This window comes from Selaginella moellendorffii, unplaced genomic scaffold (genome assembly GCF_000143415.4).
Source record: "Selaginella moellendorffii unplaced genomic scaffold, v1.0 SELMOscaffold_8, whole genome shotgun sequence".
NCBI lineage: Eukaryota > Viridiplantae > Streptophyta > Lycopodiopsida > Selaginellales > Selaginellaceae > Selaginella > Selaginella moellendorffii.
This window is the reverse complement of record NW_003314269.1, coordinates 3,260,748-3,279,337: the sequence shown is the minus strand read 5'-3', so window position 1 is coordinate 3,279,337 and position 18,590 is coordinate 3,260,748. Positions and strand designations below refer to the sequence as shown.

At 43.2% G+C, this 18,590-nt stretch overlaps 4 protein-coding genes across 6 annotated transcripts; 1 reads left to right on the top strand and 3 right to left on the bottom strand.

Annotated features, from left to right (window-relative positions):
• Positions 1–434: 434 nt before the first annotated feature.
• Positions 435–2,794, bottom strand: LOC9636081 (AP2-like ethylene-responsive transcription factor AIL5). Of its 2 annotated transcripts, none has more exons than XM_024671605.1 (8): positions 1,531–2,794; positions 1,429–1,454; positions 1,335–1,365; positions 1,175–1,262; positions 951–1,096; positions 847–891; positions 693–775; positions 435–639 (listed from the first exon to the last, which is right to left on the bottom strand). In XM_024671605.1, exons 1-8 carry the CDS (start codon positions 2,247–2,249, stop codon positions 593–595), a joined length of 1,185 nt encoding a protein of 394 aa, XP_024527373.1. In that variant the 5' UTR covers positions 2,250–2,794; the 3' UTR covers positions 435–592. The 2 variants fall into 2 exon arrangements, with proteins under 2 accessions (XP_024527373.1, XP_024527374.1); XM_024671606.1 differs by having other exon boundaries at positions 987–1,096.
• Positions 2,795–4,538: 1,744 nt separating this feature from the next.
• Positions 4,539–7,720, bottom strand: LOC9632586 (eukaryotic translation initiation factor). 2 transcript variants are annotated; one of them, XM_002967099.2, is made up of 10 exons: positions 7,431–7,720; positions 7,266–7,331; positions 7,116–7,211; positions 6,931–7,059; positions 6,781–6,881; positions 6,637–6,724; positions 6,222–6,572; positions 5,930–6,172; positions 4,789–5,870; positions 4,539–4,723 (listed from the first exon to the last, which is right to left on the bottom strand). In XM_002967099.2, the coding sequence occupies exons 1-9, from the start codon at positions 7,638–7,640 to the stop codon at positions 4,812–4,814; spliced, it is 2,343 nt and encodes a 780-aa protein (XP_002967145.2). In that variant the 5' UTR covers positions 7,641–7,720; the 3' UTR covers positions 4,539–4,723; positions 4,789–4,811. The 2 variants fall into 2 exon arrangements, with proteins under 2 accessions (XP_002967145.2, XP_024527580.1); XM_024671812.1 differs by having other exon boundaries at positions 4,559–5,870.
• A 109-nt stretch (positions 7,721–7,829) lies between these two features.
• Positions 7,830–9,494, bottom strand: LOC112345433 (pentatricopeptide repeat-containing protein At4g02750-like). Its single transcript, XM_024672151.1, has one exon. It carries the CDS (start codon positions 9,492–9,494, stop codon positions 7,830–7,832), a length of 1,665 nt encoding a protein of 554 aa, XP_024527919.1.
• A 1,407-nt stretch (positions 9,495–10,901) lies between these two features.
• LOC9636080 (ABC transporter I family member 11, chloroplastic) lies at positions 10,902–12,211 on the top strand. Its single transcript, XM_024671813.1, has 9 exons — positions 10,902–10,998; positions 11,084–11,163; positions 11,213–11,264; positions 11,324–11,439; positions 11,497–11,611; positions 11,659–11,745; positions 11,810–11,858; positions 11,907–11,991; positions 12,039–12,211. Exons 1-9 carry the CDS (start codon positions 10,921–10,923, stop codon positions 12,118–12,120), a joined length of 744 nt encoding a protein of 247 aa, XP_024527581.1. The 5' UTR covers positions 10,902–10,920; the 3' UTR covers positions 12,121–12,211.
• Positions 12,212–18,590: the final 6,379 nt, after the last annotated feature.

Sequence of the window (18,590 nt, the reverse complement as noted above, 5' to 3'; positions counted from 1 at the left end):
ATAATATTACTATATTTACAATAGATTAATTCATTACTTAATACCATTTCCATATTAATATAAACTTTAAAAGTTCTTTTTTATCTCTATAATTTTTTTTATTTTTATTTCCAGCCATATTTCACTAAAAAATGAACCTAGTATATTTAACAGAAAAACCTTTTGCCATATAAAATATAAGTTGTAGATATTTTTTAATTTCTTGGGTAAAGCCAAATAAGTGACAAAAATTATGGAATATCAACCTAATATTACTGTTCCAAAGAGGGAATGATGTGAGTTTGCATGCTATTATAATAGGACCACACTCCTCTATATAAGCTGAGGATTTTGGGCTAATCCAATGTGCACATTTATCTGCACTCACAAGCGCGCATACACACATACACACATATATATTAGTATTAGTATGTATACATAAAAAGTCCAATTACTTCCTCTATAACTTACAATTCATTAATTCATTAATGTACATTTTACAATATTACAAAAGCTTTTTTTTTCTTTCGAAGATTATCTTTTTGTACTGCTATTCTTGCTATAAGAAAGTTTTGTAATAGGAAATGAACTATCATACCTGCTCAAACTGGCCTCATTTTTCCAGTTGGCATGATCCACCAAGATTAAGCTGCAGGTGATCTGACACATGCACAACAATCTCAAACCCAAACAGAGCAAAAGTGGCAAACTACCTTGGTATTGAGTGTAATTACTGGGATCAAAGTTGGTCACAGCTTCTCCGCCATTGCAACGAACAGCCGCAAGATCATATGCTCTGCATAAGATTTGAGGCAATCATATAAATCAAACTTAACACAAAGGAATGTAGCTTTTGTAGCATTTTACCTCGCCGCATCTTCCTCGGTGTTGAAAAGCCCCAAGTAGATGTATCTGGCGCAAAACCAAGAAAAGAGTCGTGAGTTAGTTATGTTCCCGCGGCCCAAACTCACTTCTTTCCAAGGAACTGTCCCATTCTTGCCTCCCACCTTCCACATTTATGCAAAGTCACCCCGCGATACTTTGAGCTGCCACGAGAAAAGCCAGTGCTCTGGCGGCGAAGTATATGCACAAACTCTTCCTTGGAGAGCGGGGACATCTATAAAAGCCAGGAGTTTCCATCAGCACTATAAACAACTCTTGAAAGTAAAGCAAGAGAAAAGAAAGTGTAACTTGCCTGCTTGATTTCCTCTTGGTAGTCACTTAAGTTGAAGTTGATGTCGGCATCCATGCCACGGAATTTAATTGCAGCCTTGTCGTAAGCTCTGCACAATTTACAGTACGTAGGATCTCTCTATTATGTGTGCTTTCCAAGTTCGAGCACTTGAAAAGCTTACCTGGCGGCAGCGTGAGCTGTGTCAAAGCCACCTGGGAAAAGAAATGACACCCATTAGCTAGCAGCGTCGGGAGAATAAATGGATCGAAGCTCACCGAGATAAACCTGCTTTCCCGTGTCCCTTGAAAACAAAAGACCAAGCGAGCCGAAAAGCAAAAGTGAGAGAACTTTCATGATAGCCAGGAACTTTCGCTCACCATATGTGTGATTCCCATCGTCCAGTTCGCCTGTAGAAGGTCACGCCTCGGTACTGTGAGCTCCTGGATCTCGGACCGCGTCGACTTTTCTTCGCTGGAGCTGGAGCTGGAGCTGGTGGAGGAGGAGGAGCACTGACTGGATCGAGCAGCTCCAAAGTAATGGCATCGATGCAGCCGAACTGACGCTTCCCCATCATTACCGTGCTGATCATAAGACTCTCGTCCTTCCCACTATCTGCTGCTGTTGCAAAGATCGCTGGAGAAGCGTTTGCGAAGAGTGGCTCCAAAGGTAGAAACTGGCGTGTGATAAAGAGAGGGAACTCCTCAGCTTCACTTTCAGAGCTTCCTGGATCCGCAGCAGCCACATCCAGAAGGAGAGAAGCATCGCTCTCGCTCCCAAATTGATCGCAGGGAGTTGCCGGAGCGCAAGAATCGGTGGCCAGCAGTAGAGGGTCCTTGGAAGTCATGCCATCTCCGGTATCCTCGGACTCGGATAAGCTGCTGGTGGCTTGCGCTGCTGGGTTGACCACACCCGAGCTGGAAGTTCCGGACAAGCACTCCTGGGACGGCTTCTCTTCGATACTATCCAGATGTTCTTCGCTCTTCTTCTTGTCGGACAAAGCTTCTTCATAATCGGAGAACTTGCCTTTGGTCACTTGAGCTTCGGTGGTACTATAGTCATCTTCTTCCATCGCGGGCTGGAGATTTAAGTCCAACATGACGATATCGTAGCACTTGAGCCAAGATCTGGTGAGGATTTTTAGTACTATTTCTATGCTTTAAGCTTGGAAACCACCTATAATATAGCAAATTTTCTCTCTTGTAGCTATATAGCTAATAGATAGATAGATAGATAGGTAGATAGAGATAGCTTTAAAAGCTCTGGGTTACCAGATAGCCGCGGTCGATTCTCTAGTACCTCCCATTGGGCGCCAGAAGAAGAGAACGTTCAAACCCTGCGGAGTTCTCACGCGAGCGGTCATTGTTGACGTTGTTGTAGAGAAAACTATGAGATCACGGGATTTCGCGACCATAATTTTCCAGCGCCAAAGCGACTCAACCCCGAAATATCGCGAAATATCGATCTTCCGAGGTGGAATTCGAGAACCGTGACAAAACCTATCGATTTCCAGGCGCCCGATTGTCAGGGAAAGAGAAAGACGAGAAAGAAACGGTAGTACCACCGCGACGGCGCAGGCGCTGCGATTGCGCTGCGCGCAGTGGCCGCAGATCGCTGTCAAGAAAGAGATGCCCGCTCGCTCACTCGCCTCTCTCTCTCTCTCTCTCTCTCGCCTTCGTCGCTCAAGCTGGAAGCGAATCAGCTTTAAAACCAACGGGAAAGATGAGAAAAAGATGGACCGACGTGTACATACCTTCCACCGTTGAGTTAAGGTGATCTTGGCCGTGGGATGCCGATTTTACCAGTACATAGTTTTATTCGTTATCGATTCCAATGAATTATTCAAGGGCCTCCTAGACTTTGAAAGTTTGAAGTCATGGATTAGTACTCCAAGTTTACACTTTTTCGACGGAAGATTAAATAGATTGCTTTAGCTATTGACACATTGAATAAGACCTTGAGATAGAAGAGAAATATTTTAAAGGGGTTGAGCACTAGCGACTCGTGTCATTATTTTGATTCTATTCTTTACTTTCAACAAATGAACAAGAGGATCACCGACAGATATCCATTATATATATGACCAGAATTATCACTATACTGGTATTTGCCCAGCAAATGTTGGGTAGTTGGCAAAGCCAACACTCATACTTTGTTTTTAGGAGTCGAAGGTTTTAACTCAAAAGTTAATGGCAATAAAGGGTAGAAGATAAATTATACCTAAAATATTCAAGCATATTTTAGGATATTGCCTAAACTTTAAAGAAACATTTCCTTTAGTAAATATTTTCATGTGCTTCGGACATTACAAAATTGAAAAAACAATTGCTTTAGTACCTTTTAGAAGGTGTACAGCCTTGTAATCTAAATATACATGAAGTTAGTATATTAACCAAAATTTATAATGTACCAATACATCACCAAAATGGCTATGCCATCATCCTTTCGATGCACCCTTCCTTCAAGCTCCTTCTGCTCTCTTACCGGCATTATACCTATTGGCTTAAGTCCTTGTCCATGACTAATTGCTCTTGAGAATCAAGTTGAGCCAAAGGAGCTCTAGCAAAAACATGTATTGCTTCCCCTGGCTCAACTCCCAATATGGAGCAATCATATGGTAAAGGGTGTAAGATAATCTGAACTTTAAATTTCTTGTTACTCAAAGACTTTCACATTAGGTTTTTATGTAGGCACTTCTTTCTTTGGAAGTGTGCCTGAAACCTCTTATTTTGTAGGTTAGCATTTGGAATGGGAAAAACTAGAGCATATGATTGCTTTACCATCTTATATAATTTTAAAAAATTGTAAATTTTATCTTTATGCAAGTATACCACTTATGAAAGGTATTGGAGAAAAGTCCAGAAGATATAACCTACCAAAAACTAATGCTTACTGAAATAGATAACTTATTAAACTACAAAAATATAAAAACTCAAAAGCAAAACAAGTGTTGCTACTTGCTACACAGCATAGAAAATTACTATGATCTTCTAAAATTAAATCTTAATTATTGAGAAATATTATTTTCACTTTAGAATAAATCTTTCAAAACAAACCATAGTTAGATTTATTCTGTTTTGAAACAGTTTCAGGTATCAGTCAACATATTCTTAATACCATTTTCTAATTTTTCTCTATAAATTAATATTAATGTTTCTTTCTACTTATTTTTTTTAAAAAAATTAACTTGTATAAGGAGTAGACATTCATAGAACTCCAACCCAACTAAAACCCTTAACAGACTGAGATCAATATTACTTTTCAAAGGGGATGAACACAATGGTTTTCCTTGTATAGATTTAAGCTTTACTTTACCATGGATGTCTATTAAAAAAAGGAGAAATTATAAGTTTAAATTTCTGATAAGTTTTCTCTAATTAGATTGGGATTTAACGGTTTTAATGCAGATTAATCAAAATAATTATGCGTTAGGACTCTACACTCTAACTACCTCTTAATAATAATGTATAGTATTACTATATCAAACGAAAATTCCGCTTTTGTTCTTTTTTTGTTCTCTCCAAAGCGAAAAGAAAAAAGGAAACCGGTTCAAAAGACATAGCTACACTTTGCCTTTTGCAAGAAAAACCAAAAAGAAAAAAGAAAATTATAAAGATAAAAAATAGACCAAAACTCACCTGTGCACCACTCGCCCATAAACTTAGATAGATATCCCTTCCCTCTGTAGGGTCTGCATTAGCGCCTCCTCCTCTTCGTTCAAGAGCTTGACGCAGCTCTTCAAATCGCTCCTGGCCGAGACCATCACCTTGTCACCGCCATCTCTGGACTTGAGATCCTTGAGCACCGCCTCGAGCACCTGGCGCCGGACATACTCGTCCTGGACCTTCTCCAGAATCCCCGGCAAGATCTTCAGCTGCAAAGCTCGCGACGTCGCGAGCGCCGCAACGAGCTGGCCAATCTGTTTGGGCGCCATGGGACTGTCGATAGCGGTCTCGTCCAGCTGCTCGGCTAGAAGCATCAGCCCCGACGCGAGCTGCGCCTCCGTCACCACCCCCTGCGCATGGAGATGGTTGAAGAGCTTGAAGAGGAGCTCGCGCTCCCTGTCGCGCTTCTCCAGCGCCAGTGTCACGGCAACCTGGACGAACTGTGGATGATAGTCCGGAGACTTCATCTCCTGGATGCACAGCGTTGCCTCCGTCAAGTCCATGATGCTGAAGTACTCCTCCAGTAGCGACTCAGACTTCTTGTTCAGTATGGCCGATGATGGAGATGGCGTCGCGGCTCGCTCTTCACTGATAACCGGAGGAGCTGGAGCTGGAGTCGGAGCTGGAGCCGGAGCTGGCTTTGGAGCCGCTGGTGGCGCTTCGGCCGTTGGACCCCCGGTCCCGAGCAGCGGACTAGACTTCCCCAAGAATACCGAACTTGCCTGTGGTAGCACCCTTTGTTGTCTACCCGGGACGCGGCCGGGAATGTTTGCCGACTGATAGGACATCGCTGCCGCCGCTGCCGCCGCTTCTCGCTGCTTACTCTTCTTGGGTCCAGCCATTTCCCAAGGACCATCGGGGTCTATTCCCATTGAACGAGGAGGCCCCCCAGGCGCTCCAGGAGCACCGGGCATGGGTGCACCAGGCATCAACCGACCCGCTGGCATGAACGATGAATCCTTGTTTATGGCACTCCCGGGCCTTCCGTTTCTCGAACGTATCCCGAGTTTCTGCTCTGCTTCCGCGTGAATTTCGTTTATGGTCTTTGCTTTTATCTGGGAAAGATGGGGATAGTTAAAAGCCTGAAACACAAGGTGGAGTAAACACAGCATACCTCTTCTCGTCTTGGAATCCACTTGTTGCTACGCAGATCCAATACGTCGCGGACCATGAACCGCAATCTCGAAGGCAGGTTCTTGTTGTTACCCAACTCTTTCATTCTCCGGAAATATTCGTCCAGCGACGATCGGGACTTCAAGTTTTCCTCAACTTGCTTTCCAACAGTCGCAAAAAGCTGGCAAAGTGCTTCGATATTTTCTTCAACAGGAATAGCAGTCCGATCCGGTCCAAGTAACTCCTGAAATTATGAAGAAGTTACACGTTATAACCATAATTTCACAACTCACCATAATGCAAGCGTGCACGATCTTCTCGGGGATCATCCTTTGCTTGAAAAGCTCGCCAATAAATCGAATGTTCCCAAGTGTGCGTAGTTTAACCTTTCTTTCTTTGTCCATGCGTTCAAGTTCTTGCTCAGGCGATCGCATTTCTTTCACTTCAGCACGTAATGCAGCGGCGCCTTCAAATTCTTCCTGGCAAGTGTTCAGCAGAATCCGACGAAAGGTCGTAGGCTTCTCTCCCGGCTCGGAAGAAGGAAATTCTTGCAAGGTAGTGCTCAAATGTACACATAGTTGTGAATACATGGGACAGAATGTCGGCTCTGCAACAGCCTTGTCGAAGATTAACGAGATAACTCCCTGCAGCAAGAAAGCAATAGGAAACAGTGAACACCAAATATATCGCCGAAATTGAAAGCCTTACCTTGAGCTTCTCAGCAGTATCAATGCCAGCTTGCAACAATTGTTCCAGCAACACGTCATACTTTTCAGGTGTCAACTTGTTCAATATTCTGAGAAAAAAAAGGGGTGAGAATCCACGCAAGAGAATCAGGAAAGCGATCGATACCCCTTGACCGTTCTAAACACCCGCTCCTCCTCAGACTGTGATCCCCTCCGGACCCAAGGATTAGCTGCCTTCACTATTGGAGGAGCTGCCTGCCGGTCGTTCTGGTAATAAACAAGCTCTTAGAGGAGATTTCTGATTTAAATGCCATACCGGAGGTGGCTGTCGCGCATTGAACTGGCTCGACGCTCTCTCTTTGGAGTAGTCCACAAGCGACACCTTGTCTTCCGAGGTACTGCGTGTACGCCAATCTCTTTTATCAGTTTCCACCGGTCTCTGGGGCTGGTAAAAAAAAACTCTCCATCTTACAGAGGCATAGACAAAGCCAAACGCATTACCATTGTGTCCAGACGGCTCCATTCTTGTTCCTCGCTCAAGCTGGAATTCACCTCAGCGACCAAGCTCAAAATCTCCGATGTAGCATCGCGACAGATCTGCACAGCGATGATAAATTCCGCGATTGCGCAGCGAGCACAAGTAGCACAGACCTCTTGATACTGCAATAAGTCCTCCCTTGTGTACCGCAGCTTTTCCCAATCGGCCTTCCTCGACTCCTACACAAGACAATCGGTCATATCACGCAGAGAATGCACAGATCGGCGCTGCGATCCAGCTCCCGAGCAGACCTAATTGCGGCGAGCATGCAACAATACCTTGGCTGGAGCGGGTCGGAAGACGAATCCGGAGGGCGTCCTCCCTCCCGGCCCCAAGAATCCTCCAGCTGCATCGCCGGGGGCACCGTTGCTGGTCCCAAACCTCGGAAACCCTCGGCCGCCGCCAGGCCGGAGGCTCACTCCCCCCAAATCTGTGGTAGCGCCTGAGGATCCGACGAGCGACGATGGCGTTATTGACGACACCTCCATAGCTGAGACCACGAAAAAACAAAAACCCTTGCTCTGCAGTGTTTATATTGATGCCCCCCTCTTCTCTCACGAAGGACGAAGGGCAGATAACATAACAGGGGCAATAAGGCAATAATGTGAAATCCTTTTTAGGGCACCTTAGAATATCCTCGCGCCGGCGGTGTGAGGTTCGAATCCCATTAAATGCACTTAGGGCTCTTGCGTGAAGACGTTGGAGACGAGAATGTAGCCCGCGCCATTCCGGGGATGAAGATGGAGGACGCGTTTCGCGGCGTCCCCGATCGAGTGCTTGTAGAATCGCGTCGCAGCGAGCAGGCACGTCCAATCCAGCGCGTCGGGCACGAATGGCATGTTTTCGAGGAGATCGAGCGCTTCTTCCAGGTATCCGGCCCTCGCGAGCACATCCACAACGCAGGAGAAGTGCTGCTTGATGGGATTCACCCCATAATCCATCCTCATGCACAGGAATTGCTCGATTCCCAGGCGCGCGTCGCCGATCTGGCCGATCGCCAGGAGGACGATGATGAAACAGGGCTCTTGCGGCGAGAATCTCAGCTTCATGCGATTGAACTCCGCTAGGGTTTCGTGCGGCCGCTCGTTCTCCGCCAGCCCCAGAAGCATCGTCCTCCACGAGATGAGATCCCTCTCAGGCATGGAGACGAAGATTCGCCTCCCGGATTCCAGATGCCCGTTCTGGGCATATGCCGCCACCATGGCAGTCCACGTCACCTCGTTCCTCGCCGGCATTTGATCAAACAAGATCTTTGAGGCTCCGAGATTCCCAGACTGGGAATATGCGGAGCAAACTGCCGTGTGAGAAACCACGTCTTGACCGGGCATTTTTCTCACTAGGGAATCTGCATCTTCAAGATGCCCAGCACGAGCATATGCCGCTGCCAACGCAGTCCACGATTGGAGGTCCCTTTCAGGCATCGAGTCAAACAATGACTTGGCATATTCAAGGTGCCCAGCCTGACAATACGAAGCAACCACAGCCGTCCACGTCAGCAGGTCTTTTGCTGGCATGTTCTGAAAGATCTCGCTAGTCTCTTTCACACAGCCCAATCCACTGTAGGCTGAAAGCATAGCATTCCACGTCACTAGGCTGTGATAGGCCATGGACTCGAAAGTGCGCCTGGCCTCTATGGTATACCCGCTTTGGGCATAGGCTGATAACATGGTGTTCCAAGATACCAGGCTGTGTTGCGGCATATTCTGAAACATTGCCTTGGCATCTAGAATCTTTCCGCTCTGAACATATGCCGCCAGCAATGAGTTCCAAGTGACGTGATCTTGTAGTGGCATATTCCTAAACAGTGTCTGGGCCAAATCAAGATGCCCACACCGGGCATATGCGCTTAGCATCTCATTCCAAGTTATGAGATTGTGCTGTGGCATGGATTCGAAGACAAACCTTGCTGATTCGGCATGTCCAAGTCGCGAGTATCCCGCCAGCATGGCACTCCACGTAATCAGATCCCTAGCCGGCATTTGGTGAAACGTCCTCTTTGCGTCCGGCATATGCCCAGTTTGGGTATACCACGTCAGCATGGCCGTCCACGTGATCAGGTCCCGCTCAGGGAAAGTCTCAAAGAAAGCCACGGCGTTTTCGAGGCAAATTTCTGCAGATAGCATGGCATTCCATGTACTCAAACTCCGCAAAGGCATTCTTTGAAAGAGGCGCTTGGCATCGGAATAATGCCCGTTTGAGGCATTTGCGCAAATCATCAAATTCCACGAAGCCAAGTCTGTCTCCGGATTCCCTTCGAATAACTTCCTGGCCTGATCCATCTGCCCGTTTCGCGAGTACGCCGCCATCAGCAGGTTCCAGCTCGCGACATCGCGCAGAGGCATGCCATCAAACAGCATCTTGGCATCCCTCAGATGCCCGAAGCGGGTATATGCGGTTAGCAGCGTTTTCCATGCCTGGAGATTCCATTGCCATGGACTGAAGGCTCCAAAGAGCTTGCTCGCTTGCCCTAGATCCCCAGTTCTGCAGTGTGAAGCTAGCAGGGAGTCCCGGGATCTGGAAGCGGCATCTGGCATATGCTCAATCAGTGTTAAAAGATCAAAGAAACTGGCATTTTATTCGTACGTCACAAATCGTGTGCCTGGGCCCCCTACCATGTGCCATGTGTATGTTGTGCACGCTATTATGCTCTTTTCATTTTTCTTTCCGTCTTTGCAAGTGCTATTTCTCCATTCCCTGCCACAAGCCTTCCTATCTTCTCATCTTCCATCGATAGTCTCGATTTCGTCACATTCCCTGCGATCTCTGGCTGTTCTTGGTGTTTGCGCGACCGATCGTCTCATCTTCCATCGATAGTTCTTTCGGATCTATCTTCCTCGATTTCATCACATTCCCTGCGATCTCTGGCTGTGCTTGGTGTTTGCTTGCGGGCGCATGATCCAGTGGCACCGATCGTTCGTTGTGAGATTCTCGGAGCTCTAGGAGGTGTGATCTCTCACCTCTTAGTTGTCCTACACACATCGCCGTCCTGATGCTTGCTTGCAAGCGCACGGGATCCAGGAGCACCGATCTTTTGTGAGGCTTGCCTTTGATTCTCTGAGCTCTGGGAGGTGTGATTCCCTCACCTCCTACTCACACACATCGAGATCTTTGGCTGTTCTTTGATCTCGTCTTGCAGGCGCGGGATCCAGGACTTGTGAGGCTTGCCTTTGATTTTCTGAGCTCTCGGAAGTGTGATTCCCTCACCACCGAGCTCTGCACACATCGAGATCTTTGGCTGTTCTTTGATCTCGTCTTGCAGGCGCGCGGGATCCAGGAGCAGCGATCTTTGTGAGGCTTGCCTTTGATTCTCTGAGCTCTGGGAGGTGTGATTCCCTCAGCTCCTAGCTTTGAGAGTCAATTGCAAGCCTCGCACGCATCGAGATCTTTGGCTGTGCTTTGATCTATCTCGTCTTGCAGGCGCGCGGGATCAAGGAGCAGCGATCTTTGTGAGGCTTGCCTTTGATTCTCTGAGCTCTGGGAGGTGTGATTCCCTCAGCTCCTAGCTTTGAGAGTCAATTGCAAGCCTCGCACGCATCGAGCTCTTTGGCTGTGCTTTGATCTATCTCGTCTTGCAGGCGCGCGGGATCCATGAGCAGCGATCTTTGTGTTGATTCTGGGGGGTGTGACTCTCTCACCTCCTAGCTCTGTGAATCCTCACACATCGCGTATGCATCCCATCGCACTGGATTTTCACTGCATGAGCGTCGATCTAGCGACTTCCCGCTAGAATATTTCTGCAGGAGCCCTAATCTAGGTTTGTGGCAAGCAATGGCGCCCATTGCGAGCTCTGGCGAGCGATTCTTGTGCTGCTGGAGCGCTGCTGCGTGCCATTCGGATTATCTCCAGGTGAAAGACTCGTGATGGGGATTTCTCCTTCGTTCTTCTTCGTGCTTGGCTTAGCTTTGTCTTCCGTGTGTCTGTTTCTTTGCAGGTGAAAAGAGTGAGCTTCAAGCCTCCCGGGACCGAAGCCACCATTTTAAACAACGTGAGCTTCTCGCTTCCCGAAAAGAGGTATATCAAAGTTTCGAGGCTCGTGACTTTCCTAGGATTGTTCTTGCAGGCTAGGATTGATCACTGGAAGAAGCGGTAGTGGCAAGACAACATTGCTTCAGGTATCTCTCTTTGTTTCTTGAGCGTTTTTGCATTTGGTCCTCACCACTTTCACACACAGATGTTAGCCGGCCTGGCGTCGCCCACACAAGGCTCCATCGTTTTAGGCGGCACAAAAGGGGACACCACAGTCAGCCTCACAGCCAAAGTGGGCCTGGTTTTCCAGTTTCCTGAGAGGTTGTACGTCTTTTCAAAGCTTACAAATGAAATTGACAACTTGATTGATCCTCGCAGGTACTTTCTCACGGATTCCATCCTGGAAGAGCTAAGCTTCGGGTGGCCAAGCAAAAAAGAGGACTTTTTCTCCAGACAACTGCTAGCAATGCGCGTGCAAGCCGCTGTAGCTGCCGTAAGAATCTCGTTTCTTCTCTCATTAAGCTTTATGGACGTGCACAGACTGGTCTCGCCAGCATATCTTGGAACACCAATCCTCGAGCTTTGAGCGATGGATTCAAGCGACGATTAGCACTCGCTGTGCAACTGGTAACCTGTGATTTCACCGCTGCTCACGAGGACTACGTTTCTTGTCCTTCTCTTTTTGTTGCAGGTCCGCATGCCAGAGCTGCTGCTGCTGGATGAGCCGCTCGCTGGCCTGGGTATGATGTTTGTGGCCACCTTGGAATTCTTTAATGCTGTGGCTGTAGATTGGCAATCACGATCCGAGATAGTGAAGCTTCTGAACAACTTGAAGAAGGAGAGGACGTTGCTCGTTGTGAGCCATGATCTGCGGTAAACTTGCGTGATTAGTGCTTGGATCTTATTTTCTTTCCTCGCAGAGAGCTGATTCCACTGGTGGACAAGGCGTGGGTTATGGATATGGGTGGGACTTTGGTTGAGCAGCTAAATTCTACTCTCTAGTTCGTGGAATGTTACTCTTAAGATAAAACTATACACTAACCGATCAAGCCAGTGAGGCTGGATGGGCAATTAAAAGTTTTTAGTATTGCAACGGACTTCGCAGGCTCAACTCACAACAGCGGAAGGGCTCCTCGAACCGGGCAGCAGCGGAGGACATCCACATGACTAACGGCGCCTCCCAACTCTACATTGGTACACAATGAGCCACCTGAGGTGCCGCACATGGAACGGGAGCAGTACGAACGATTACATCCTGGTCAGCCAAACTAGTCTTTGACCAAGAGTTCCTGGCCCCCTCATGTCTGACTGGGATGCATGTACTGCGTACAACACTCCTGTCGACAAGCAGAACTCGCTGTGGTCACGACCGAGTCATGCCAGCATGGGTGCCCGACTTTGCCCAGCAAGTCCAAGAGCTCTGGAATGCACTGCCCACGACCCCTGATATTGAGGTCAGCTGACTGATCGACATGCTCACACAGTAGCACAGGAGTATTTCTCAGTTCACTCCCACCACCCCAACTGGATGCTTTCCTAGATTGCAATGGTGGGACAAAGAATGTGATTGAGCCCTCTGCATGAAAAAGAATTGCTAATAGTCAGGCCATATACGACACCTTCTGTGTTCTTTGCAAAGCTAAGAAACACAAACACCACTAGAAAATTCCAGAAGCTAAATGATGTTTGATCCTTTAAGTTGCAAATGTTATGACCCAGTGCCAACAAACGAAGTATGTTATGCCTTCTTGAAGTTCTTTCACCCAAATGTGGAAGTGAAACAAAGAAATATGAAAAGAAAAATGATGAGATTATGAGTATGGAAGAGTTGATATTTCACCCTCATTATACAACTGAGAAGAATATTTTATCTTCCCTCCAAGAGTTAATAACTATTGCAAGAATGGCAAAACAAAACGACAAAAGAAAAGGAAAGAAAAAAGTGAAGGGGAAAATGGACTGTGAAATTCTTGAGGTTATTGATGAACTAGATTTCAAACTTACTTAGTATCACATAGCCAAAAATAGGTCACTCTTCCTTTTATATATACATATATATATAAAAGAAATGATCATTACACCTGATACATCATCTTGCACTAGAAGAGTTGCTTCTTTTGCATTCTCGATATTTAATACCACTTCTTTTACAATCTCCATAGTAACATATAATACTTTTGCCACTTTTTCACCTTCCTCCATATCTACTTGTGCTATTAGTTTTGTGTCATGCAATAAAAGAGGGTTATATGGAAGTTGTCTAGTTCTGGCCATCAATCTTCTTCCTAAAAAGAATAAAGAATCTGGAATAAGAAAATCAAAATTATTAATTATATATATAAATCCCACACTCAAAAAGATACTTTTTACATTTTGGATCACCTAAGGTTGTAAAAGAATTTATTTAAAATAAAAAACAGTTGTTCCAATAAGAAATAGCCATAGGTGACAAATGACAAAGTTAAAGGATGAATTTTAGTGTTGAGATAGTTAGCAAGCAGACTAATGTGGTAGAATTGCCATGCTGGTTAGAGGGGGAAGGACATCTAGTATAGTGGCACAAGGAGCTCATAGAGGACATGGACTAGGACTTAACAACATGGAGATTGAAGTTAATGGCTTCTTCATGTAGGAAATAAAGGATGTGCAAAACAGACTGATAGTAAATAAGGAGTTTGAGAGAGAAGAAGTACCCAAGCTATGTCAAAAATGAATTGCACTAGGGGTGGAAGTGAACTAGGTGATAGAAAACACAGTGGCATTCTAGAAGTCACTGATCCAAGAGAAATCAAAAGGTACTTTTTAGCTTGTGGCAATGAATAGATTGCCAATAGGACAATGATTCCAAGTAGAGGATGCCTGAAAGTGTTTGGAATATATCACATTTGAGATAATAGCACACCTCCAATGGGAGTGTGATGTGACAAAGGAGACTGGAGAATGATAGCTAAAGTGACTAGGGAGCTTTGAAATCAAGCAAGATTTTGAAATCTGCGAAGGGGATGTCACTCAATGGTTCCCAGAGGCAAGGAGGTCAAACATGGGATTGGCTTGGCAAAGGATTGGTTATTGGGGATGTTCAGATCGAGGCACTAGAGATCAATTGGGATGCCATTGGAGTAGAGATCGGACTACAATCTAGGAGGCCTTTGGATAGATTAGGTGGGAGATATGGCATGTATCCGGGGCTTAAGCACTTTTGGGAAGCTCGAAACCAAAGGCATTTTGAGGGACAGAATGCTCAGATTTTGGTGATCATAACAAACTAATGAGGGCTCATGTTGGTAGCTGTCCGTCTCAAGGAAATGCTGTCGCAAGAATATGGCAAAAAGAAGGTGCCTAATACTTGGCAATGGCAATGAATCCCTTACTATAAAGGGAAATACGAGGGAGGTATCAAATGGAAGTGGAGACCACTAGATATTGTAATAAAGGAAGCAAGATAAGATGATTTGGCATTAAACCCTTTGCGAAGGAGACAACCACAACAACCTCGGTTGGAAGGCAACAACCACCAATAGGTGGGAGATAGTGAAATGTTATAGTTGAGAGAGTAGCACCATGAAAGTATCTTCTTTATAACAGTCCCTAAGGGACATTGAGATATATATAATGCCCCAATAAAAAATAGCCCAGACCAATCCATGTATATGTACCATTATTGCTAGGAGATGGCAATCCATATTAATGCCCAGCCGGTGGAGCTTCATATGGGGGATGAGTATGTGATTTATGATTATGATAGTAGTGAATTAGGTGCATTGGTGCAGGTGAGCTTTTGTAGGTTGGCCATGAAAATGGCATATTGAGAGGCTATAAACTTTTTATGTTATACAAATTGATTAATCTAGTGTTTATAAATTATAAACATATTTATAATTATAATTCTTGAAATATTCATAACCATGCTATAATGAGGTCCACCAAGTGCCAATTCACCTAATCTCGAGGCAATATGCAAAAACCATTGCCATCCAATGCAAATATAAAAGGTGATCTGTTAGTAGGATGTTTTAGAAAAGAGACAAATTCATAAGCTTGTGGCTGTATTGGAAGCCTATTGGATGCATAGGTATTTGTAAATGGCTTATCAATGTAATAGCTAGATCATGTTAATTCTTCCTAAAGGACTTCTAACTAATATCAAATTGCTAAAATTCTATGCTTGAGTGCCTTTGTCTAGGCATCACACCAATGCTATGATAGTCATTTAACACTAACCAGCCCTAGAATGTTCAAAAGATGAGCTCTTGCCTTGAGATAGAGCACTACAACTAGAAATCCAAGCAAGAAATCCTTGAAAGGTAAATTATACCTCCTAAGCAACTTTTACATTTCTTCCTTGCTCGTCCTTCAAGAGGATTATTTCCTTTGTTATCTCTGAGGGAGATAACACTACAGAGAACCCAAAGCTTTTGGGTTTTTAATGGAGTGAATGTTACTCTTGCTACATGATGGTGTGGTGCATATATTAGAGGCTAAAAGCTTTAACAAGGAAAATCCAACTTTGAGAAGGACCAAATAAATATTTTTCTCCATTTTGAGGTTATTAATTTAGCAACTTTGAATGGTGGGAAAGAATTTGAATTTTTTAATTGATTTTCTTATCAAAGCAGTGATATATATCCCTATGTGGCATGGCAGTGGAGGAGGAGCCTTGTGAGGTGGACACCCCAAACTCAAAGGTGAACAATTCATACATGATAGTTCTTTGTGATATAGTGATTTCAAGTGAGGACATGGAAGTGCCACACAATAATTTCCATTAAAAGGATGCTTTAGGCAGTGAGATGGAGGTGCCACACGATTATCTCCACTAGTTAGAGGTTCCATGCAAGTTAAGAGAGTACTTATGTTTTTGTGATCAATTCTAATGATCTTCGCCTTGAAATATCACCATGTGTTCTGATCTAGGTTATTAATTCAAAGTGTATACAAATCAAAAGCATATTCATAAATAGTATTCTAAAAGTGGAATATATAACACCTAGATGCTAGATGTGAATAGTAAAAGATAAGGGAGTTCTTATAGGGAATCTAGCTCTAATTGAAAATATAGAAAAACTATATACTAAAAAATAAGAATTTTGAAATATTTTGCTATTATCTCTCTCTAATTTAGAGCTCAAGCAAGAGATTACACATTGTTTAATCTGGGCAATGAGTGCAGACACAAAGTCTATTTGTCCTCAATTTACCTCCAATAACACAAAAATGGATTTCAAAATCTTATTGGATCACTCAACTTAATTATTGGTATATTGGTGGCAACAATTGCTAGAGAAGTGTTATTAGAGTTTAAGCCCCTATAAAAATTGCTTGATGACATACCCTTAACTAGATATCAAGGTCACGAGAATACCAAATTGACATATGATGTGATCATATAAGAACTCTACTATAGAATGTTAATTTGTTATCTTGAGAGCAATAGCCTCCACCCATTTAGTATTGCCAATAATAAATAATAGTGCATATATAAAGATGTTGGAATAAAATTCAAGTGTAAAACAGACCTAAAGAAGTAATGAGATAAAAAAGAGGTTTGGGAGTGTTATTTAGAGGATTGAACTGTTAGCAAGTCATGCATCTAACAACATATAATAGCATATGGTAGACTAATAGAAACTACTAGAAAGAATGGTCTATGCTGTTGTTAATCCCACAAAATAACTACCACAAGTATAATTGTTCCTTTCAACAAACAAAAATTATATGCTTTGATCTCTAAAGCCTATTGTTATGTCACTAGCAGTTGTCAAGAGTTTATTGTTGTCAAGTTACTGCACCACATCTAGTAAAGATGTAGAGTGTTGTTACAACAAAGTACTAGTTGGGATTAACTATCACAAAGCAAAGGTGACGTAAAATTCTTAGAGGAGCATAATGCAAGAATAGATCCTTATATTCAACAAAACATTATTTAAAAGAAAAGCTAGCATATAAAAATAAATATAAAAAATATAGGCACACAAAGTAAAAAGTAGTAGAAGCACTCTAAAGTGTAAACTATAGGTATGGCCTTATGCTCTGCCTTAACAAAATTACACACTGATGTTTTAAACAAATAAGAGGTGAAGTGCAATGCAAGCATCATCATGATTCGGCTAATAGAGGCAAATACTAAAGGCCAACCAATAAAAAAAGAAGATAAAAAAAAGCTAACATACATAAAGAGAATGATGTCCCCACTGGAACATCTTAACTTCCCACCACTTTAACCATGACTTAAATTGTTGTAAACAACTTACATCCATATGGCCATCTTTATGTCACCACATTTGAATCTCATTTACTTTGCCTCATGCTTTTCTTCAAAAAGTGCAACCTACTATACAACTCCTTAAATGTTAACTTTGATAAATATGTGTTAACTCCACCTAAACTTTGTGGTGGGGTGGTTTGCCAGAGTATGATAGCTCTCATCATACCAAATTTCATAAACGAGGACATTACAACATATTGCTTAGGTATCAATTTTGATCTCCATTGACAATACATGTCCTATTTAAACTCTATTGCCCAATTAGTAGCATTGTAATTGATTATACAAAAGGTAGTGGTTTGATGGTTATGGTAGCATATGATTCTAGTAAATTAGTGTTTGCAATTGAAGAATATAACTTCTTCAAATGCTGTCTTAAAGATTTTTATCCTTTTTTATCAGTTGCTTCAAAGAGGTAGTTTATGGTCTTTCAAAAACTTATATATAATATATATTTAATTTTTCTTTTATATCACAAATCCCTAATAAAATGAGCTTTAGAATATATGCAATATGAGTTTTCCCCTTAATTGAGGAGTCCTATAAAAATTTCAGAAAAGTTTCCAGACCCATGCAACTATTTGTTTTGTCCAAATAAAAGTAACATATGGGACACTGAAGATAATATATGCTTATTCTTTCAAGAGTTTTTGCTATATTTGGAGCGAGATCTTGAAGAAATAATTGACATCGCTCATAAAATACAAGAAGCAATCCAACTCTAATAGCAATATCTGAAATATTAGCTGGAAGAGGGATATCATATTCAATGATACTCAAGGCTTCAAAAGGAAAAAGCTCATAACATTTATTATGTGGAGGGAAGGTAGAATGTTGATAAAAGTTAGAGATAGAGGTAAAGATTTATATGAGCTAAATGGGGTCAAGTGTGAGTAATAATAATATTTTCTAGACATTCATATACACTAAACAAATTAAATTTTGAATGGTGAAAACATCCTTTATCAATATTTTACTAAGTTGAACTCTAGGGAATGAGTTTTTATTATAACACTGACAATACATAGTCTAGATTGCTAGTCTCAGAAATGGGGGTTCAGAATTATAATAATGTCAGAACCACTTATATTATAATTATATATAATAATGTCTTCACACATGCAATATATCACAAATGTGACTTCGGGTATCGAAAGTTACCTATTGGCTGTCCTTTCAAATATTCTTTCCTTACTATCACGATGGT